Consider the following 24,966-nt stretch of genomic DNA (forward strand, 5'->3'; position numbering starts at 1 on the left):
GCTGAAAATGGCAAGTGGTGGAGGAACTTTTCAAACCATTCCTTTAGGAAAAGAAACAATAAAACACCATGAAAGGATCTCTCCATTACCATATGAATACATTACATATTATGTTGTTAATGTTTTGTCAAGCTTTTGAACTGTTTGACCTGCCATACCTGACCAGCTCCAGTCTTTGCTAATGGGAAATGAACACACCCTCAAAACGAGAGCTGCAGTTTTGTGAGATTATGAAAAGCTTTCAGAGACAATATCCAGCTGTGGCCACAAGATGGCAGTAATGTAAACGCTGGTTGAACATATTAATTGACAGGCAGGGATGAAAGGAGAGATCGCTACACTCACTTGTCACTTTGTTAGGTACACTTGCTTAACTGCTCATTAATGCAAATATCTGAAAAGCCAAATACATGGCAGCAACCCGCATTTAATCATGCAGACTATGATCAAGATGATCTGCTGAAGTTTAAACAGCAACAGAATGGGGGAAAAAAACATGATTTAAGCAATAGCTGTTGGTGGGATTTTTTTTTACTGGGATTTTTCCAGACAACTACCTTTGTTGAGAAAATATGCAGAGCATCAGTTCTCTGCAAGAAAGTGCCTTGATGATGGCAGAGGTCAGAGCAGAATGGAGCAATATTACTTATTTATTGTTCTGTAATTAGAAAACAGAAAGCTGTTTTTCCAGTCATGCTGGATTCTTTTTACTGTATAATTCTTAGAAGTGCCCCAAAACAATAAAACTTCAGAAGTGTGGTCATCCTATGCAAGCTGGTCTTGGAACGGTAAACCCCTTACCACAAAAATGTATATCAACAGGGAAGTTTCAAATAAATTAGCAGTACTGTCAAAATGAGTAAAACAAACTGGTATGTGAAAGTCTGTTGCATAAAAGAATGTATTTTAACAGTTTTCCAAAACTGGCCTCTATGAATGAAGATTAACGTTCCTGTTTTTAAATATCATAAATATGATTACTAAACTAAACTACTTAAATAACATCCTACATATGATTTAAAGTGAAAGTAAGTATATGTCAGTGGAGAGTGAGTGTAGACCCAAACAGAACTGAACTTAAACTAAGAGCGAGCCTTTATTGATGACTCAAATAATGCAAAAGAAAAGCAAAAGGGAAACGAAGACTAACAACACCTAAACTGGAAAAAAACAACTAAAACCTGAATAAATGACTCTGAAAGCAGGATGACATGGTGACTTGAAACATTAAACTCGGACATGGACATCGAAACTTGCACCAGAAAAGCCAAATATGAAATACCTGACTTGACACTTGCCACACAGAAAAACCAATGAGGAACAAAGGAAAACGCACAATATATACACAGAGGGTAACGAGGGAATTTGCAACCACAGCTGAACCTGATCTGACATGACAAGACAAAAGAGAAGCAAAACTCAGTATACTGAACACGGGACAAGCACTATCAAGAAAAAAAAAACAGGAAGCACGGCATGAGGCAACTTTTGTTGTGATTTGGCGCTATATAAATAAAATTGAATTGAATTGAATTATGACCCAGATAGTGTGTGCACTTTAAAAAGTGACTTTTGGAGCAAATTATGTTGGGTCCATGTTTCATATGAGCAGAATAGGTTATATGTGAGGTTTCACTGTTTACCCTAACTTTGTTAGAAGGCTAATCCTAATGAAAGCCGGCAATACGCCAGGAAAACACAGCCTAGCAGGCCAAGCTAGGGATGTGATGTGCCCAGTCCCAGAGCCAAAAGTCGCCCCATGCTGTCCACAGACAGAGGAGGGAGTGTCAGCTGAGCCTGCTGAAGTGGACGGCTGAGCTAGGGACACCCTGAAGGTCCACCACTAGCAGAGAGGAGTCGCTACGTGCTGTCCATAGACAGGGGAGTAGCGACAGTGACACTGGAAACAGACAGAAAGCCAAACCCAGTGAGCTACCAAGTGGGTTCACTCTGGCCGCAGAAACCCGACATGCTGGCAATACCTCAGACAGGGAGCCACTGCAGCAGCACAGCCACTGAAAGTGAAGGGCCAACCGGCCCTTATCTACTTGTCAGGATGCCAGTAATTTAATCTTTTACTCTGTGTAATAGACATGAAATTAAATAGAATTTAAAAACCAAATGAAAACATGTACAGTTTTGCTATTTGAACTATGATATACAATTTGATAATGATACTGAACAAAACTGATTTGGGCTTTAGATTGCCACTAACTATTCTACAAAAATATCAACCGAAAGATTCTTTTTTTTTTCCTGAAGTGACAGCTATTTTTTTTTTCAGTCATAAACTGGGTTAGCAAGAAAAAAATCGTTTGCAATAACGTCTTTATAATTAAACATTGAAAGGCAGCTATTACAATTATTACTGACACCACAGCCATTAGTGATTTACAATGTTTTTAATATAAAATAAACCTCAAAACAGTCCAATTACAATAGAACATTAGAATGCTGTTCATGCAATTAACACAACAGCCTCCTAAAACACTAAACTAATGCCAGGTGAGTTTCATTTAAAACCTAGATATGAGCTGGTATATAGAAATGTGAATATGTGACTTAAGACAGAAAAATAAAAAGAGCAATTTTCTATTGTTATACCTCTGATCTCTGAAAGTGGATGCAGAAGAGACACTTCATCTATCATCTGTCTTATTCTGGCCTTTCTTTCCTGCATCGCTATTTCAATTTTTACTCTCAGAAGTGCTCCAAAAATGAAAAACGCTCAAATGAGTTATCGTCATATGTTACATGATCCGGTGGAAAGTTACCCTTGCCACAAAGACTCTATTCTAATAACAAGAAAACTTCAAAATAAAGTGGAGCTGTTAAAATCTTCCCACTTAATACATTCCTGTACATTTTTTAGTCTCAGTCACTGTCTTATCTGATACATTGTTTTATACATGAACTTAAGAAGAAAGAATGTTTGTAGATTTATATTACTTTACACATGTTAAAAGGAAACACATAGGCACTTCTTGGGTTACTGGTAGTTGTGTGTGAGCTAGGTGCTGGTGCTTCGTGTTTCACTGCTTGTATTAGTAACTGAGGTTTTAGCCTTTCTCAGTGACATCATAAACCACAGGAAGATGAAGAAACCTGCATGGAACAAGAAAGAGAGAGAGAGAAGCAAATGTTTAGACTTTGTACAGGAGATGCAATGAGTACGCACATTTGAAAATAAAAGCAGTAAATCAACGCTCAGTCAGGATCTGCAGGATGGAGAGGTGATTAGAGGAATGGAGATAGCTGGGGAGAACAAAACATGGCTGAGAAAAGAATAATAACAGACAAGAAAGGAAGAAGAACTCATGACAACAAACAAACAAACAACACAAAAACATGAATGAAATAAATACAAGGTGCTCGACACACAAGGAAGGGTAGACAGAGGGTGATAGAAACTAACAAGAGGCTAAAAAAAGACTAAAGAAGGAAGTCAAAGGAACTTGCAAAGAAAAGCGTCCGGATTTCTTTAAGTTGCTTGAAGATGTTTCACCTCTCATCCGAGAAGCTTCTTCAGTTCTTCATGAACTGAAGAAGCTTCTCGGATGAGAGTCCAGAGTCCAGACGCTTTTCTTTGCAAGCTCCTTTGACTACGATGACCTGGATGACTGAGAACCTTCACAGACACTAAAGAAGGAAAGCACTCAGGACTATAACCAGGAACAGAACTTTATAGTAAAACTAGTAGGGTTCAAAATGCAGGATTACCATAAATGACACATTATAATAACACACTTTAATAAAATTGCTGCTCATTATTGACACAATTTTAACTTTTCATTTAATATTTTACACATATGCTAATATTAAACAATCTTTAATCACAAAGACAGTTGCCTCGAGGTGCTTTATATTATAAGGCAAAGACCCTAGATGACCTGCCCATCTGCATAGCTTTCATGTCCCAAGAGGCAGCAACTTTGGGAATCAAAGCTTTACACTATATCACATAATCCTGGCAGGTAGAATAGCACTAATATGAGCCCAGAACTGAGCCTAACACATAAAATAGTTATACGGACCTTGAAATGAGTTCAGGATGCAGAAGAGGTAGAGGCCAACAGTGGTCAGGTAGCCAAAAGAGAAGAAGACCAGGCCCCAGGTAATGCCGAGCAGAGTCATGACTCCCAGCAGGGTACAAATGTCTTTCTTGGCTCTGTCACGGTTACTCTGCCCAAACTGATTTGCCAAATATACAATTACACTGGAGATTATATACAATTTCACACAGATAGATAAATGTGTTTGAAGAATCATTTTTACTAATCAAGGTATGTGTTGTTTTTCCTTTGTAAATAAATGACTACAAATATAATGCATTGCTCAAAATAATTAGAGGAACAACATAACAGCAACAATGGCAAAAGAAAATCTCATTGGGAAAAAAAAGATCAATGCTGATATGGACTGATTAATGTGTTAGAAGCGAAAGGATGCCATGCTATTTGAATAAAAATAATATCATCTACCTACACAGGTCTAGTTTCACAGTGAGCCCAAACAATAAACGGAAAAATGATGCAACAGGCTGATTCGTTTTGCTGAATCTGTCTGGCAACATGCACATGCTCCTAATGAGACGATGGATGGTGTCTTTCGGGATATCCTCCTAGATCACCAGGGAATCACTGAACTCTTGGACAGTTGAGCTGCAAATTGGCAGCATCGGATTGACCAAAACATAATGTCCCAGAGGTGTTCTGTTGAATTTAGGTCAGATGTGTGTGGGGACAGTGAATATTATCAGTTCCTTCATCCAACAGTAACTGTTTGCACACTCTCACCACATGAGGCCAAAATTGTCATGTGCCAGGAGGAACCAAGGGCCCAATGGTCCAGTTTGGGGTCTGACAATGGGGCCAAGGATTTCAGTTTTATTTGTCATATGCAAGTTAGCACAGGGTCAATATTTTAATGTCAAAATGTCCCCCCATTTTGACAGTCCCTCAGCGACAGATAGATAGAGATCTCTCATTCCTATAGAGTGTGTGTGTGTGTGTGTCTAATGTAGTCGATTATCTCGTTTTGGTGGTCGTTTTGTGTGTTAGGTTGTGCTACACCTAATGGCAGTCAGGGTTCCTGTTGTAAATTCATTAATACAGACGTGGACAAAATTGTTGGTACCCTTCGGTCAATGAAAGAAAAACTCACAATGGTCACAGAAATAACTAATCTGCCAAAAGTAATAATCAATAAAAAAAAAAACTATAAATCTTAACCAATGAATGTCAGATATTGCTTTTCAACCATGCTTCAACTGAGTTATTTAAAAATTAAATGGATGAAACAGGCCTGGACAAAAATGATGGTACCCACAACTTTCTATTTTGTTCCACAACCTTTTGAGGCAATCGCTGCAATCAAATGATTCCTGTAACTGTCGATGAGACTTCTGCACCTCTCAACAGGTATTTTGTCCCACTCCTCATGAGCAAACTGCTCCAGTTGTTTCCAGTTTGAAGGGCACCTTTTCCAGATTGCATGTTTCAGCTCCTTCCAAAGATGATCAATAGGATCATAGAAGGCCACTTTAAAATAGTCCAATGTTTCCCTCTTAGCCATCCTTGGGTGTTTCTAGCTGTGTGTTTTGTCCCATTGTAAGACCCATGACCTGCGACTGAGACCAAGCTTTCTGACACTGGCCAGCACATTTCTCTCCAGAAGCCAACCTTTGTGGCTTGTCAACATGTAGTTTGGCATATTCCAGCCTGGCTTTTTTATGATTTGTTTTCAACAATTGTGTCCTCCTTGGTTGTCTCCATGTAGCCCACTTTGGCTCAAACGACAGATCTGTGCGATCTGACACTGATGTTCTTTGAGCATGAAGTTCAGCTTGGTTCTACCAACAATTTTGTCGACGTCTGTATCAAAGCAGTTGAAACTGATTAAGAACATTTAATAACTTCCTTTCCTACTTAAGTGATCAGATCAATATTTTCATAGAATTTACTTTGACTTAAACGCTAACAGACAGCCCATCCTACAGTCTAACCTTTAAAAGGAAGCTATGCACATTAAATAAAATTAATAGTGGTGACGAGGGATAGTCTTCATTTTTGAGATTTCACAGAACATATTGACATAGAAAACGTCAATTTCAATAGCAACATAAAACTGCCCGTACCTCTGTGCTTTTGCGAAGAATCCAGACACGTCTGATTGTCGCTCCAAACATGAACATGTTAAAGAGGAACACCAAGCTGAACAGTCCCACTGTAGTTCCCATCTTTACATTGTTATTGGTTATATAGCATCTAAAAAAAGGGAGTGTAGGTGATCCATGTTTTAGTCTCTTACTCTGTGAAATTAAAAAGTACATCTTGTACTTCATAGAGATGTTATTGCAGATGATTTGGATACATGTGGTTAAATATACCAGAAACTTCTCAGTATTTTAATTTAGAGCATTAGATGCTTGGTGAAACTGAGTTTGCTGCCTAACGTTTATGTTACATTTATGACAAAGGACTACAGTGTGAACATGCCAAGATACAGAAAGTATGATGCATAGTTATTTTATGAATAAATATGAATTACATTGCAGTTTTGTTGGAGTTGTCCAGAGGGGCATGGCCATAAAAGCCTCTGTTTATGATCACCACCACTGATACAATGACTGCAGGAACACCTGAAACACAAGAACTGAACAGTTATACAATATAAAGCACCTTGGGGTGACAGTTGTTGTGATTTAGCGCTATATAAATAAAATTGAATTGAATTATTCAGATGATGATGATGATAAACAGCTTCATGACTAAATTATTCCACTCACCCCATCCGACCACGCTGAGTTTGAGCAGATATCTCTTGATGTAGATGTTGAAGACTTTGACTAAGAGAAGGTAGAGGTGGAATCCCTCCAAGGCCATCCAGATGAAAGTGGCCAATAGAGAGTAGTGAAGGGCAAGAGCCATGTATAAACAGAGCCCAGAGGAGGACAGTGCTGCTACTGCTTGATTGGGCAGGAAGTGCAGGTTCAGGAGGATCAGTGCAATCACAAGGTTGATGTGAACCCTCATAGAAACATCTTCTCTGACTTTTCTGGCAAATACAGGAGTTGTGATTCATGGTAAGTGACAACTTTCAAGCAGATTATTTGGTCATATTTTGTTTGGAAAAAATTGGAAAATCCAGTAAGGAAGAAAGAAGGAAAGAGAATAAAGAATAAAGACAGTACAGATGAGAAACGATGGGATTAGAGAAAAAGATTAAAATAATGCAAAAAAGACAAAAAGGATAATTAATTGACAATAAGTGAGACGAGACTGATGAGAGCAAATGCTGAAGAGTTGATGGGAGCAGGAGAGGAGGATGCTATTAGAAATAGGGAGGATTAAGTTTTGAAGGATGTCATCAATCAGAAAACAGATAATTACCTATTTGTGATGAAGAGAAAAACAGTGATGACCAGGGTAAAAAGAGACAGACTGCAGCCAATCAGAGTGATGTATGTTAAAATCTCCTGGTCTTTAGGTGATGGGGAAGCAGTGACCTGTGGAGAAAATGCACTTTCACATTATTTTGCAGCATCTCCATTGTGAGTTAAAATTCAAAACAAAAAGACACACAAAGTATAAAGAGCTGATGTAGATTAGAGAAAAATTGCACAGATAAGATGGGGACAAATCAATTAAACAATGAACATTGGATGAGTACAGATGGCACTAACAGAGGAATAAAGATTACAGTCATGAGTTGTAAAGTGAGCATTTGTAGCAGGAAAAGATGACTATGTGGAGATTTTTGTTTTGGCATCTAGTGGTAGTATCAGGAATGATACAGATCAAGGGCATCTTTCCATTTTGACAGAGTATCATTTTAAGCATGCAGTAATGTTAGTATCATGAAAGCTTATGCTTCTTCCTGCTCCTTTTTGAACATTAAATTTATATTTGTAGTTGTGGTTGCTCGTTTTCCTTTTGTTTTGCTTTGTTCATTTGTCTCTTTTAATTCTATGTTGTTGTACTTTTTCAACATGTTCAAAATAAAGATTCAATCAATCAATCAAAGTCTTAAGTCACCCCTCATTTCTTTATATTTAGCTTCTAAGGATTCTTCTTATAATTTTATTTTAAACTAGTTTGTATCATTGTTACTATCAGTTTGTTGCAAAAGCACAGTTTTTTTTCCATTTCTTCAATTCATGAAAAATGGCAAAAGTAACACAGGTTTAAGGGCATTGAATAATATATTTGCACCAACAAACTGATTCCCAACAAGCTTTTAGCAAATACACTATTCATGTTCCTAAAGTTAAACTAACTTTCAATTTATGTTTTTTTTCCTATGGGTCCCAAACCATATAGGGCAAGTTTTGTGACCTTGATCTACCTTGATCTAAATGAAAAGGAAAAAAGATATTAGGATGGGTAACAGAAGAAAGAAAAGTACTGTAATATCGTTAAAAACACTCCAGGGTTGAAATGTTGAATTTCCAAGTTTTTCAGTAAATGCTCTATAAATGATTAAAATAATCAAAGTTAGTTTAATTTAGGACGTGATTTCTTATGATGGTTAAACTTTGAATTAAAGGACTTAGGAGCAGATTAAATTCAGTGGATGTCTTCCAGTGTTGGGCAAGTTACTTTGAAAAAGTAATTAATTATAGTTACTAGTTACTTCTTCAAAAAAGTAACTGAGTTAGTAACTGAGTGACAGTTTGCCTTGAAAAACTATTTACTTTGCCTTGTTTGGTATCATCCTTTTCAGCACAACCTAACGTGTCTGAATTTAAAGTTATGTTTTCATTTCGACGTACTGTATTAACACAATTGATCTACAATCAGACAAAAAACATAAAATCCGAGTAGAAAAGGTTATATTTTTTACTGTAACAACCACAAACAAGTTTAATGAATCATATTTCATAAATTTAAATGCAAATATAAATTGTCAATTTTAAAATCCTATGCACAAGTTTTGCAAACAACAAAGTTATTTGCAGCCATTTACCTTTTACCTTGATTTTTTATAACCATTTCAAACTATTAACATAACAATCAGCTGTTCTGGATTGAATAAGATGCCACACAAATTATTTGTGCCACTCCAAATATTTCTGTCCACTACAAAGGAGAACATCACAGCCTGATACCTGCAGGTCTGACAGCAGCAGGTGTATCACTCCTGTTTTCTACCTATATCATTTTTGATTGGTCGACATGGTGCATTTTCAACCAACACGAAAGGGCAGGGTTTTTTTTTTTTTTGGTAATAAGCAGAGAGTGCTTGCTAGCGCTGTCCTTAGACAGTAAATGTAACAAAACTATTGATGGAAAAAAAAAACGTGTATATATTATAGGGGTGGGGAAAAAATCGATACTGTGTAGTATGGTGATATTTTGTTTGCTAATAATGTATCGATACAAAGACAGCAGAAATCGATATTTTGTTACAAAAAGGTTTTTGTGCTCTGACTTCAGAGCATGTTGATCCTTTTTCTGAGCAAGAATCCTGACATTCCTTCACTGTCCAAATGTGTTTAACTTGTTTTTGGCAGCAATAAACATGACAGTTTACTTATTTTAATGTAAGACATGTTTAAGTTTCATTAAGTTTCAAAACTTTTTTATTTAATGTAAAATTATATTTTGTTTTAATTTACTTTCAAATTCTTCAGTTGCTGAAGGGGCTGCATAGTTTTCATAAATTACATAGTTCAGAATAGCTATAATTGTACCAGATGGTTGATTCAGTTAAGTTGGACTAGACTGTAATACAAACCGTTCAGTTTGTCAACAATAAAACTGAAATGAGAGAAAGACTGAGTGTGAGACTTTGATATTAGATAAAATGAATATTAATAAAGTTTACCTTTATGTACAGAATCTAAATATCGTGATAATATCGTATCGTGGGATGTATGGTGATTCCCACCTCTAATATATTAGGCTGTTAGTAACGCCGTTACTTGTAATGCCGTTATTCCCATCACTGATGTCTTCACAAAGACAGAGAAACACATCTGTGTTTTTATGTTTGCCTCTCCACACACACACAGCATCACTACTGGGGAAAAAGTAGCAAAGAACAACTTTTTACCAAAGCACGAGAAACACATAGTTAAACTATGTCAAACTCAGCATGAACCTGTTGGAGTATTAGTAACACACCTGCCAACTCTGAAAAAGATCAGAAAATGGTTGTTAAGATAAATGAAGAGAGATTTCACATTTTATTACTGAGGTGTTTGTCAATGTTTTGTTGTTGAAGTATCCTTAAGTCTAAAGACACATAATTCTTGACTTAGACTTTTTATAATGAATATGTTGACTCCTACCAGGAGCACAGCAAAGTATGTGAGATGGTCACAGGAACAGGTGAGATGATTTTCACCACGTGTCCATAGGGTAATGCATCCATCCTGACTGAAAACTGTTAAGTCAAACAAAGAGATCAATTATGCATAAGATGCTTTTACATCCAGGTCATATCAGCGCACCTTTGTGATCTTGAGAAAAACCACAAACAACAATGACTCCGATTTATAAAATAAATATTCATGTTAGACACTAATGATAATGTGAAGCTTGGTTACTCACTTTTTCTTGACGAGTTAAAGAAGTGGCATAAGGCGTTTTGGGTTTCCTATGTCGCAGAAATATTACATGTTAACATGTTTTTATTACACATACCTAATTTATGTGAATTTGTTGAATATAAAATGTATTTAATAATATAATGTTAACAGGCCAAAGTAGAGTAAATGATAAAATTCAGAAGCATTTACATTTATTTTCTTGGTAAGGTTGATGGTGATGTTGACACGCTGCTGTAGTCCTGATATGTTCTTGCCCTCCACACTCAGACCAACCAGTGCTCGATCATACACTTCATATTGGGATCCTAAAATACTCTACAATAAAACACAAATTCATCAGTTGGTTTTCACAAGAAAGATTAATCTAAGCTTTGTCTATTCTGAAATAAATCTACTATTATTTGCATCATATTTAAAGGTGTTGTTGATTTTTTCCATTAGGCATAAACCTTCTTACATAAAACTGCATATTAAATTGTATTTACTGTAATCGCATTTTATGCATTATTGCAAAGAGCTAAAGAGCATCTATTTCTGCACAGTTGGTTGAATGTGCCACATCTTGTTTTGTAAAATATTACAGCCTGTGTGAAAGCTGAACTCTTAATATCTCCATATTTAAAAAATCAAAATGTAAAAAATAATGGTAAATGGATTTGTTCTTATATAGCGATTTTTTACTCTGAATGCTCAACGTGCTTTATATTCACACTTTCATTAATAATCAGTTTCATTTACACTCATTAATACTCTGATGGATACATCAGAAAGCAACTTGTGGTTACTATGTGCCCAACGATATTTGGCTCACAGACTGGAGCAGACAGGGATCAAACCGCCAACCTTAGGAGGTGACCTGCTCTACCTCCTGAGCTACAGCCACTGGCCTTGTTGTGTGTTTCTTCTTATCACTAAAATTGGAGCAGCTCCCAAAGGGGTCGTTAAATTTATAAGCTCAGCATTAGAAAAGTTTAGAAACTAATGCACTGTTACTCACATCATCAGCATTTTTTAAATAAATAAATGACTGCACTATTATATCACTAAATTAAACATTAAATTAATGTTCCTGTGGTGAAAACATTGACATATTCCACGTTTTCACCACAGCTTACTTAAACATTAGTTAATTGAGTCATAAGGTATGATGTTGAAAACAAACTTATTATGTCATGAGGGGCCTCTTAAAGGCTCTATTGGTGGAGTTTTCCTTTAATCACTAAAAGCACTGTATGTGAGCTAGTGTTTGATGGGAAAATTGCTATTAAATAGTTTTAAATAATCCTGAATACACAGCATAGTAAAGGATCAGTACAAAAACAGTTTCTGCACACTAACAATACAATACAACACCTATGAAGTTGACTGCAAGTTCATATTTAGAGTGATCATGTTACGTCTGGCATGGCAGATGTGTGGAGTTGGAGAATAGGACCCAAGATGCAACTTCTGATGAGAGTGAGCTTTATTTTATAAGGTGGGTGAAAACAAACGAGGCGAGGCGAGAATACAACCTAAACTGGAAAAACTAACAAAACAAACCTGAAACCAAAAACAGAGATGCAGGGAGACACTGAGAGAAACCATGAGCCGGCGGGAGATCACGCAGACGAACCAGCAACACACACGAAAACACAGGGCAATCAGGGAATGGGAAACAGGAGGGAGACGCAGCTGGGATTAATTGGACATAACGAGACAAGGGGAAGCGAAACTAGAAACACTGACAAGAGCCACAGACCTTCAAAATAAAACAGGAACTCACACATGCAAAGCCACAGACTAAGAAACACAGACTTTACACAGAGGAATACACAGGCAGAAATGACTAAACACTAAACTGAGGAAGCACAGATCCAAAAACCAAAGAGCAAGAAAACCAGAACCAAAATACATCACAATAATAGAAAACACAAAACGCTGGGTCAAAAGACCCAGGATCATGACAGATTATGCAAAATGGAATTGTAACAGAAGTACTCAAAAATAATTTTTAAGAACAGCATAAAAATTTTTAAACTGAATTTCAAATTCAATTATTTTCGCACTCACAATAATTTGTTGTGTTTATCTTACTAGTATGATGTGCAGAGATCAGAGCACAGTCCATTTGAATTCCTTGGTAAAATTATATGATCGTAATCAAAGGAGCTTGCAAAGAAAAGCGTCTGGACTTCTTTAAGTTGCTTGAAGACGTTTCACCTCTCATCCGAGAAGCTTCTTCAGTTCTAAGGTCAAATGGTGGAGAGTCCCAGATATAAACCTAGTGGGAGTTTCCCCCCACAGAGGGACAAAAGGACCCCCTGATGATCCTCTAATCGCCTGAGCCAAGGTGTGAAACTGGGTGTGGGTCCCAATCAGCCAGGGTTTCGGGCTTGATTGGGACCCTAACCCTAACCCTAACCCCCTAACCCATCCCACACATGGGAGCACAGCTGAAACACATGAACCTAATCACTAACTAAAACACAATGAACAAAGAACACTGGAGTCTTTCAAAATAGAACAGGAAACATGGAGACGTAGACGTGACACATGGGGAACCTGATAAACCATGAACTAAACTGCAAACTACGCATGACCGAATAACTAGATAACTGAAAAGAAACTCGAATACAGATGAAATAACAAAATAACATGAAACTCAGAAACACTGGGTCACATGACCCAAGACCATGACACTTGGGGGTCTAAGCCCACACATTAAAGTCACTGTGCCTCCTCAGCTGATACATTTCAACTGTAAGTTATTGTGATTTATGTTGTGTGGTAATGGAAAACTTGTGGACAATAAGTTACTGCAGTGCAATTTTACTTTAATTATTTTATTAGTAGTTCAGCATTTAAGCTAGTTGTCTAGCATGACCCATGAAAATTGTAAAATAAAAAATAAAAATGTAATGTTGAAGATAATGTGCACTCAAAGTCAGCATTTCTGGTGCATATGTCTAGTTCATATGGTCTGCAAACAAAGTTGAGTTAGCAGTGTGAAATCTATGCACATACACAACATTTAAATTTTATAACACAAAATCATCTCCCTGACCTGTTTCTTTTCAGGCCACTTGAGCTTGAGGAACACAATCGTGTTGTTCCGTCCAGGATTCAGTTCTTTCGGCAGCTGAACGCTCACTGCGCTGCTTGGAAGAGGATCATATGATATTTCCTATATTATCAACACAATGCCAAAAACAAGAAGAGAAACATTCATTCATGTGAATGCCTGTAATAACACAATGAAACTCTCAACTAAGACTGATGGGTATGATTTCTTTGTTGCAAAAAAACTAAAATAATGTTCTGATAATGAATATTAGGAAAATAATTCAATATATTTAAGCATCTAATCTGGAACTACATAACACATCATTAAGATTCATACTCTTTGAAGCAGCACCAAATTTTAATCTATAAAGTAAATGTTGAGGTGTTCCATAGCAAAAGTAATAATATACAACCTGTTTTGTTGCTTATGAAAAATGTAAGCAATATACATGTACACTGTTATATTGATCCTATTGATTTCCCAATGTCAAACATTCCATCTTTTTTCTTTACAGTAATAATAAATATTTTCATATATAAAAAAAAATCATAACCAGAAAATGAATGTATGTATGCACATCCTTTTAAAGCAAGTTAATTACTGTCACAATCATTTTTAAATTAATATGAAATCGGATTTTTTTTAAATACCTTATCACTCGCATGAATATCGAAGCCATTGAACATGTCATTGGGTTCATACTTGAGAGCAACAACATGGTCAGAAGTCATTGATAAATGGTGCCCGTTTATTTTTCCTTTCGCTATGAAATCTTCTAGTTCCTCAATTGTGCTTGTGGAAAAGGACAAGAAAATATTAGCATGACTCATTTTGCTGTCTCTCATTAATTCTTATACTACACTATAAGCCTTATATACCTTAAAATCTTAACTCTGTGTTGTACTCCTACGTACATAAAACTCCAAACAATTGAAATAAAAAAGTATGCTGTGATTTGGAATGAGAGTGTTTACTTGATAGTTTCCTCAAGACTTCCATTTTCCAAAATCTTGTCTACATAGTTCATACAGCAGCAGGGATCATCTGTAAAATAACATCAATTTTCACATTTTTACTACATTCAATATATTAATTTAATATCTAAAAGTCCTACAGGAGTTCTCCCATTTTCACCTGTAAACTCTGGTACATTTTTATTTACTGTATTACCCAAGAACAAAGATGCGTGGGAGAGACACTTCAAACCTAAAGCATAGAAACAAGCATCTTAGTCACAGGTCAGTCACAAGCCCCGAGTTCTTTTTAAAATGTTTAATTTTGTGATTAACCCCTGTGCCACTGTTCCCATGGAGACTTCCTCTGCACTTTATTAAAAGAATTGAGCCTGTGACTTTTTCTGTCTTAACGGAAGTAATTGATCATTTAAGACCTTCTAATAGCCCTCAGGATATTCTTCCTTCTCGCCTTTTCAAGGAAGCTCTTCACATTATTGGGCCTAATGTTTTACTCTTATTAAATTCCTTGTCATTAGGTTGTGTACCAACTGCTTTCAACATGCTGTTGTGCAACCCACTATTAACCCTTTAAGACCTACCAAAGAACCAAGTCCACCGGAGCTTATATTACATTTTTACATGCTGTAGAGCCATTTTTGGGAGCATTTCAAGTTGATATACATCAATACAACCATTATAGCCAAAATTGTAATAATATGTCTGTATTAAGTGCATAGTAATTATATAAATTGCAAAAAAGTGCAATAAACTACCAAAAAATTGAAAATCGTTTTTGTTTTTTTAACATATATTTCTAGTTAGACAAATTTAAGAGGCTTATCCCTCAAAACTGTAAATACAAAAAAGTTGCACAAAATAGTTTCCCACCACAGGAAATTTATTTTAAGTGTCTTCATAGTTTTATTTTTGAAATACACCAATTTTTATATACTGCAGGAAAAACGAAAATAAATATTATAGTGCAAATTTGCAAAAAAAAAAACAGCATATGCATCAAAATAAACTATTTCCTATTTCCTATATAAACTAATTTTTTCAAATTACACTATTATATAGTGTAATTTGAGTCCTAAGCATCCCAGAAACGAGGAGCTTGGAAAGAGAAGCATCTGGACTTCTTCAAGTTGCTTGAAGACGTTTCAAATGACATCCGAGAAGCTTCTTCAATTCCAAGGTCAAATGGTGGAGAGTTCCAGATTAAAGGCCTATGGGAGTGTCCCCCCAGAGGCTCATGGACTCTCCACCATTTGACCTTAGAATTGAAGAAGCTCCAGATGCTTTTCTTTCCAGGCTCCTCAGACTACAATGACCTGGATGACTGAGAACCTTCATAGACAAACCTCAAGAACTTCTGAAAGTATATGGTGTTTTTCTGGAAAGGCAGCTAATTTTGTGTTACTTTTCAAGTACCTTGATCATTTTAAATGTTAATAATCAAAGACAGTATTTTGGCTGCTGCGTAGACTCACAACTTAGGAATAAAAAAATGCATACAGCAGACATAGATTTAATAAAAAAAAATGTAATTTATTCAAATCCGACATCTGCGTTGAGATTTAGGTTGTGAGAGCGTCTGTGTTGAATGGAGAAGTTTACTCTGACGCCTCTGTCTTTTTAAATGGAGGGACAGTGTTTGTATATGTAAGCATGTAAAAACTAGATTAACAGCAACAGCAATTTGTCTATATCCGCCATTGCAGAAATTAATTTTTGTAAAGAATAACCATCCATCCATCCATCTTCATCCGCTTTATCCGAGCCCGGGTCGCGGGGGCAGCAGCCTAAGCAAAGAGGCCCAGACCTCCCTCTCCCCAGCCACCTCCTCCAGCTCATCCGGGGGAACACCAAGGCGTTCCCAGGCCAGCCGAGAGATATAATCTCTCCAGCGTGTCCTGGGTCTGCCCCGGGGCCTCCTCCCGGTGGGACATGCCTGGAACACCTCACCCAGGAGGCGCCCAGGAGGCATCCTTACCAGATGCCCAAACCACCTCAGCTGGCTCCTTTCGATGTGGAGCAGCAGCGGCTCTACTCTGAGCCCCTCCCGGATGGCCGAACTTCTCACCCTATCTCTAAGGGAGATGCCAGCCACCCTTCGGAGGAAGCTCATTTCCGCCGCTTGTATCCGCGATCTCGTCCTTTCGGTCACTACCCACAGCTCGTGGCCATAGGTGAGGGTAGGGACGTAGATCGACCGGTAAATTGAGAGCTTCGCTTTTACACTCAGCTCCCTCTTCACCACGACGGACCGGTGCAGCGTCTGCATTACTGCAGCTGCAGCCCCAATCCGTCTGTCGATCTCCGGCTCCCTTCTCCCATCACTCGCGAACAAGACCCCGAGATACTTGAACTCCTCCATTTGGGGCAGGACCTCATCCCCGACCCGGAGTGGGCACTCCACCCTTTTCCGGCTGAGAACCATGGCCTCAGATTTGGAGGTGCTGATCCTCATTCCTGCTGCTTCACACTCGGCTGCGAACCGCTCCAGTGCGAGCTGGAGGCCCTCACCCGATGAAGCCAACAGAACCACATCATCCGCAAAAATCAGAGATGAGATCCTGAGGCCACCAAAGCGAAAGCCCTCCGCCACTTGGCTGCGCCTAGAAATCCTGTCCATAAAAATTATGAACAGAACCGGTGACAAAGGGCAGCCCTGGCGGAGCCCATCACCCACCGGGAACGAGTCCGACTTATTGCCGGCAATGCGAACCAAGCTCTTACAACGGTTGTATAGGGATCGAATGGCCCGTAGCAATGGGCCAGACACCCCATACTCCCGCAACACCTCCCACAGGACACCCCGAGGGACACGGTCGAATGCCTTCTCCAAGTCCACAAAACACATGTAGACTGGTTGGGCAAACTCCCATGCACCCTCAAGTATCCTTGAGAGGATGAAGAGCTGGTCCAGTGTTCCGCGACCAGGACGAAAACCGCATTGTTCCTCCTGCATCAGAGGTTCGACTAGCGGACGAACTCTCCTTTCCAGCACCCTGGCATAGACTTTCCCGGGGAGGCTGAGGAGTGTGATCCCCCTGTAGTTGGAACACACTCTCTGGTCCCCCTTCTTAAAGATGGGGACCACCACCCCGGTCTGCCAATCCACGGGTACTGCCCCTGATCTCCACGCAACATTGCAGAGGCGTGTCAGCCAGGACAGCCCTACAACGTCCAGAGCCTTCAGGAACTCGGGGCGGACCTCATCAACACCAGGGGCTCTGCCACCAAGGAGTTGTTTAACTGCCTCAGTGACCTCGCCCCCAGAAATTGGCGGGTCATTCCCCTCATCCCCAGACTCTGTTTCCTCCTTGGAAGACGCGTCAGTGGGATTAAGGAGGTCCTCGAAGTATTCCTTCCACCGCCTGACAATTTTCTCAGTCGACGTCAGCAGCGCTCCGCCAGCACTATACACAGTGCAGGTAGAGCACCACTTTCCCCTCCTGAGACGCCTGACGGTTTGCCAGAACCTCTTCGAGGCAGTCCGAAAGTCTTTTTCCATGGCCTCTCCGAACTCCTCCCACACCCGAGTTTTTGCTTCAGCCACTGCCCGAGCCGCATTCCGCTTGGCCTGTCGATACCTGTCGGCTGCCTCCGGAGTCCCACAGGCTAACCAAGCCCGATAGGACTCCTTCTTCAGCCTGGTGGCTCCCTTCCCTTTTTAACAGGTGTTTGATTGTATGAATCGTGGGCAATCGTGGCTCGAGAGTTGGGAGTTCGCCTTGTAATCGGAAGGTTGCCGGTTCGAGCCCCGGCTCGGATAGTCTCGGTCGTTGTGTCCTTGGGCAAGACGCTTCACCTACCGCCTACTGGTGTTGGCCAGAAGGGCCGATGGCGCGATATGGCAGCCTCGCTTCTGTCAGTCTGCCCCAGGGCAGCTGTGGCTACAACAGTAGCTTGTCTCCACCAGTGTGTGAATGGGTGGATGACTGGGTGTGTAAAGCGCTTTGGGGTCCCTAGGGGAGACTAGTAAAAGCGCTATACAAATACAGGCCATTTACCATTTACCATATGAACACATCTCTCCAATTTTAGCAACTGACACTGGCTCCCTCTCCATTATTGTATTGATTTTAAGATTTTTAAATGGTATGGCGCCTAGTTATTTAAGCAAACTCCTCAACATGTATAACCCCAAAATAGCACTGAGATCATCTATCCAGATGCTCTTAGTACAGCTGAGGTCTCGATTCAATCGTAGAGGAGATCGGGCCTTCGCAGGTGCAGGGTCTAGACTCTGGATTAACTTGCCAGGTGATATTCATACTTCAGAGTCTATACGGCCTTTCATACCCCGTCTTAAAACTCACTTTTTTATGCTGGCTTTTAATTCAATTTCAGTTCATGTACCATCAGACTTGTTTTATATTTTTTATATTTGTTTGTTTGTTTGTTTTTTCTTACGTTAAATATATTGTATTTTTCCTTCTATTGTTCTTAACTAATTGTTAAGCACCTTGGTCAACTTTGTTGCTTTTAAATGTGCCATAGAAATACAATTGACATTGATATTGATTAAAACCTCCTACCTTTATTCTGACACCGATCCTCGCAGGGACCCTGACCTCCTGAACTTTGAGCTTCCATTGTGTTGCAGTCTTTTTTTGGAGTAAGAAATGCAGAGGGTTGGCGTGACAGAAAAAACACCAGCCACCAGAGAAGCTGCCACTTCATCCTGTGAAGCAGAGAGAATTCACTTGAAGGAGTGCCTGTGCTTCACAACCAATCATAGGCTATCTCATGGAAGATGTTCACCCTTTGACACACCGTTTGTGTCAAATATGTGGGTTGAAAAGAAGTTTGAATTATTCTGATTCAATTTTGGGTCACAAAATTGCATACGTAAGTCTGCACGTTTTCATCAAGAATGCTAAAGCAGCTGATCAGAGCACTGCTGATATTATCTCCATATGCTTCATCGACCACGATTCATCATGACTGAACCAAAACTGGTAACTTTTATGTGATATTTGCAGCTCTCCATTTCAAAAAATTTAAAGTCTAGACTTTATTTCAGCTTTCAGGAACAAACGTCACATTTGGCAGTTTGTGATAATTCTCTTCTCTTTGTGATTACAGGAGCTGACCTCAGCACCACACAGTGACAACAGACAAATAATCCTATGTGCCCACTCTTTATACAAAATTTATTTATTTGTTTTATTATTGGAATAAATTTATAATAATTCCCACATTAACTGGGGACATTCCTCCATGGTCACATTCAAGCCCATGCATAAACAACCTGCTGTGAGTCAAAAATGGGTGACACACAACAGGATGTTATATATTATTTACATATTATTTACATATTGTTCTTAGAAAGAGCAATATGGGAATCAGCAGACCTGCTTCTTCACAATATCGACCTCATTGCTGTTAATAATAATTCAGAAAATAATAAATAGTAATACATCTAAATAGTAATAGAGTTCTAGTCTTAGTGGAAACACAAGAAATATTAGTTCCAAAGAAGAGAAACAGCAGGAAGTACAACAAGACACCTCAGGAGGTTAACCTTCCAAGTAAGACTGTCACGGCCAGGGGATCAGCAGGCCGCTGACTAGTAGCGTTCTCTCTCTCTCGCTCTCTCGCCAGGGCGGAACTCATGGTGGGTTCACGCCCTCGGCCCACGCCCCTCTGAAGAGGAAACACCTGGGCCTCATCAGTGCAGCCAGCATTTAAGCCAGGGAGTGGCTTCTACTCATCGCTGGATCATTGGCTGTATCCCAATTCAGGCTCTGCAGCCTTAAAGTACGCAGCCTCAACGATCCTCGAGGGCCGCGTACTTAAAGACCGCTAAGGCCAGAAGTGCGAGGCTGGTGAAATGGGACGGTCTAGCCTCCGTTGCGCTGGCCAGGTTGCCTAGCAACCATGATACTAACAGCTGGAAACGTTACATACAGCTTTGTTTGACAGAAATGAAGGAGAAAATCTTTTGTTCATTTGTTTGTTTGTTTCTACATGAGCTTTGATCATTCTCTGATTAAGCTCAGCTATTGAACGGCGTATATTTTAAAGTAAAGGCTTTAAAACCAAGTTAGTACAAACGTCACTAATGTCACATAACTTTGCTGACATGTGGCCAACAGTAATGTTTTAATGTTCTTCGTTATTAAACATTTGCACATAAATAATTGACATGATATTCAGCACTTACTTAAAGTTTATTCTTCCGGCGCCCCTCAAAATTATCCACACCCACCGCCGCGCTATGCATTCTGGGATATGTTGGGCCACGAAGTCTACACCGCCACGTCCTTAAAATTCAGGGTAATTAAGGACGCATTTGAGGGCCGCATTTCGAGCAGCCTTCGAATTGGGACAGCCTTCGTCGCGTCACGGTGATGTAATCGGCCTTAAAATGCGGCCTTTAAGGCTGCAGACCCTGAATTGGGACACAGCCTTCGTGTGTGACTCGGTCAGTGCAGCCCGGCTCTGAGCAAGTTCTCTTTTGCTTCCCTGCGCAAAACCTCTAACGTGTGTTTCCTTCCGTACATAGATCCCCTGGACCCGACCCTGCATTCCCAGAGCAGATTTATTGTGTGAGTGTTTGGAGAGAGACTGGTCACGATAGGAGAGAGTCAGAAGAAGAGCAAGCGTCTTTTCCCTACCTGGATTTCCCCGGAGCCTTTTCCCTGTCACTGCTTTGTATATAGCACTACCCCTGCACTATTTGTATATACACCTGGTGGAACTGTAATAAATGCCAACTGTGCCTCTGAGTCCTGCGTGTGAGTCCTCAAGCGAACCGTGACAAAGACGGGAAAAGGCCAGAAAAAGCCAAATTTTATAGGTTGACTCCACTTATGCTGCATCTCTTACACTACCACTACTAAAAGTTATATTAATAACAGAATTCCTGATATTAAACATTAACATAATAAATGGACCGGTTCTTACGTAGCAGTTTTCTACTCTCACGGAGCACTGAAAGCACACGACATGCCTCATTCATGCAAGCCCTTTTTATATGCCTGAGTGATTTCTATTGAACTATCAAACTCCGATGGATTCCTCAAAAAGCAACACGGCATTATCTTGCCGTAGGACACTTGGTATGCAGTTGTAGCAGCCGGGATTGAAGCACCAACCAACCTTCCAATTAGTGGATGACCTGCTCTTCCTCCTGAGCTACAGTATTTACATTTATGTCTTCATATTACCAAGTAAATTTCTATGGAAGAAAAGGCCAAAACCTGATTTAGATCTTTAACATAAAGACAGCCAAAGCATAACCTACCTTTGCATGGTGCTGAGTCCCTTTTATCTGAGCAGAATCAGGAGCAGAGCTGATGTGCCAGCAGGGAAAAAACAAATGAGTAACTCTGCAAAGATTGTTTGGATCTTGCTGACATTTCATGTAAATTACTCTTTGAATAAAAAAGAGGAAGCATCGGCTGACAGACAACTAAAAATATATTCATCTCTTCTTTCATGGACACACCAGTGACCAGCAAATACAGGCTGACATTAAATTAGTGAAACTTGGACTTGGACTGTATTCACATTGTATAGAAACATTCAGCACTAAGTTTCTTTTTAGATGATACTTTTAATAGGATTTTTTTATATATATAACTGTGTGTTTATTGAGTTTTAAACTTTACACTGATACCAAGATTAAACAAACAAACAACCAAAAAAAAAAAACCAACAACAACATAGCAGAACAAAACAAAACAAACAAACAGGCAACCCGGCTCATGAATACAGAGAAATAAGTGGAAAATCCAGACATTTTGATTATGAGATACAATTAACAACACATATATGTAGAATAGCAGTGACTTGCTTGCATTATACCAAGGCCCGTGAGAAAATAGCAGAAATATCCAAACCGACATACGCCATAAATGGGTCCCATATTTTATGAAACCTTTTGTCCCGACTATGTAGCTTGCATGTCAGGAAATCTAGTGACACATATTCCAATACCATCCGATGCCATTGAGTCTTAGATGGGGCCGTGTCCGTGATCCAGTTCAAGAGGACACCTTTCCTTGTGCCTAACAGTGCATAGAGCTGCTTTCCAAACTTCCCCCTAATTTTGTCGTTTGCCACTCCAAGTAGCATACACAGTGGATTGCATTCAGTGTCAGTGGTGAAGATCTTATCCAGTTCACACTTTATGAGGAACCAGAATTATTGTATTTTCCGGCAGGACCATAGACAGTGCGTGAGGTTGCCCACCTCTATTTTACATTTAGGGCACAGCGGAGAAAGGTCTGAATTGTATTTATGGCATTGATTTTAATTTGGATTGCCTTAACTTTATTAGAGACGCTCAGAGATTTAGCATTCTCCCAAACTTTGTCCCATACCTCGTCACTGATCTCTATATTTAATTCCTTTTCCCAAGTCCTCTTCAAATTGGTTGTGTCATTCACCCCAAATTCTGTTAACAGCCCATAACAATTTTTTTATAGACGTTCTAAGTTTTGGCTGAAATATCTGCTTTTCACATTTAGAGACAGTTTGATTGGTGAGTATTGTTCTAGCCCTCTGTATATGGTCCCTCACTTGTAAATATCTAAAGAAGTCATGCCTATATTTTAATTAGATTTAATTTAAACCAATTTGTCATCAGAGGCTAAGTGCTGTATTTCACTGCTAGGACCTCCCAAAACCACAAAAAACCAAACAAACAATCAAATTAAACATAAACTATGAAATTTTCAGTTTTGTATGTTTTGTGATTTTCTTCCTGTTATCAAGGTTATCAAGTTAATATTGAAGCCTGGAAGAACTTGTAAACAACATGTATGTCAACCTGTGTATTGGTTTATCATTTCCTTTTTAAATAACTATGAAGAAAAAATATTTTTATTAGTTTATTAGTTTTAATTTTTGCATCGTAAATGATGAATAACAATAAAATGCCTGAATTTGATGCCAGGCTGGTGACCTGTCCAGGGTGTACCTGGCCTCTCGCTTTATGGTAGCTGGGATATGCTCCAGCCCCCTCCCTCTTCCCCCCCTGCTATCATGCGACCCTGATGAGAATAAGCAGAAGAGAATGGACGTAAATACAAATAAAAATAAAAAATAAAAGCACACACAAACAAAAAAACATCTTCCTCCACTATTTACCAATTTAACAAGAAAAACTGAATCAAAATAAAACAAACATACTGTTTGTGGTCTCTGCCTGCTTTATGGACATCTTCACCTTTCTGCACTCCTTCCTGGCTGAAGAATGATAAAGTATTAGTACTTCTTTAGTTGAATAAATACCTATTGTATATCCAAAAAATATCTATTGTTAGCTGAAAATGGCAAGTGGTGGAGGAACTTTTCAAACCATTCCTTTAGGTAAAGAAACAATAAAACACCACGAAATGATCTCCCGATTACCATATAAATACATTATATATTATGTTATTAATGTATCATCAAGCTTTTAAACAGTTTGACCTGTCATACCTGACCAGCTCCTGTCTTTGCTAATGGGAGACGAACATGCCCTCAAAACGAGAGCTGCAGTTTTGTAAGATTATGAAACGCTTTCAGAGAAAATAGCCAACTGTGGCCACAAGATGGCAGTAATGTAAAGGCTCATTAATGCAAACGTCTAAAAAGCCAAATACATGGCAGCAACCCACTGGTGACTGAGTAATTCAGGAACTGTTGATCTACTGGGATGTTTCCTTTGTGGAAAAAGTATCCAGTGAGCATCAGTTCTCCGGAAGAAAATGCCTTGTTGATGGCAGATAATTACTGTTCTGTAATTATTACCCCCATTTAGAATTTAATTTATAATACTAAATTCATTCCAGAGTGTAGTATAGAAGGGAAGGAGGTTTGTATTAAGAGCAAAGGATATGAAAACACAGCTAAGTCTAAAACTTTTTACCCTTCACATTTTCTAAAACCTACTGTTGGCTACATTGGAGTCTGTTTCGGACTGTTTGACACGCCTGCCTTACTCCATGGGTAATCGACTACCTCAAAAACATCCCATAATATGTTAACCTTCAGGACTGTGTGTCCCAGGTGGAGGCCCTCTCAGCGGACGGTGGTCTCTCCCTTCCTCTTTAACTTCTACACATCCGATTTAAGATACGACACCTCTAATTGTGACCTTCAGAAGTTCTCTGATGATACAGCCATCACTGGATGTGTATCTCAGGGGATCAAAGTGGAGTATAGGAAGGTCAGGAACAGACTTCGTCATCTGGTATTCATTCATGGTTTGGACATCAAGGTTGTGGAAAGGAAACACTGGGTTTATACACGAGGGTAACAACATTGTCAGAACTCATTGATGAAACACTTCCTTTTATTTCTTCTTCCTCTAGAAACTCTTCTAGCTGCATAATTGCTCTTGTGAAAAAGGACAAGAAAATATTAGGTTGTTGTAAAGACTTTCATTATTTTCATACCACAAACTG

General features: G+C 39.1%; 1 protein-coding gene across 1 annotated transcript; it reads right to left on the reverse strand.

Moving 5' to 3' along the window:
- Positions 1–329: 329 nt before the first annotated feature.
- LOC146526183 (adhesion G-protein coupled receptor G2-like) lies at positions 330–24,296 on the reverse strand. Its single transcript, XM_085180715.1, has 14 exons — positions 21,816–24,296; positions 19,102–19,247; positions 14,576–14,645; positions 14,252–14,393; positions 13,602–13,721; positions 10,745–10,870; positions 10,557–10,602; positions 10,295–10,389; positions 7,392–7,507; positions 6,788–7,056; positions 6,550–6,640; positions 6,137–6,266; positions 4,035–4,191; positions 330–3,105 (listed from the first exon to the last, which is right to left on the reverse strand). Exons 1-14 carry the CDS (start codon positions 21,821–21,823, stop codon positions 3,011–3,013), a joined length of 1,611 nt encoding a protein of 536 aa, XP_085036841.1. The 5' UTR covers positions 21,824–24,296; the 3' UTR covers positions 330–3,010.
- Positions 24,297–24,966: the final 670 nt, after the last annotated feature.

Source organism: Neolamprologus multifasciatus, chromosome 1 (assembly GCF_963576455.1).
Source record: "Neolamprologus multifasciatus chromosome 1, fNeoMul1.2, whole genome shotgun sequence".
In the NCBI taxonomy this organism is placed as follows: Eukaryota; Metazoa; Chordata; class Actinopteri; order Cichliformes; family Cichlidae; genus Neolamprologus; species Neolamprologus multifasciatus.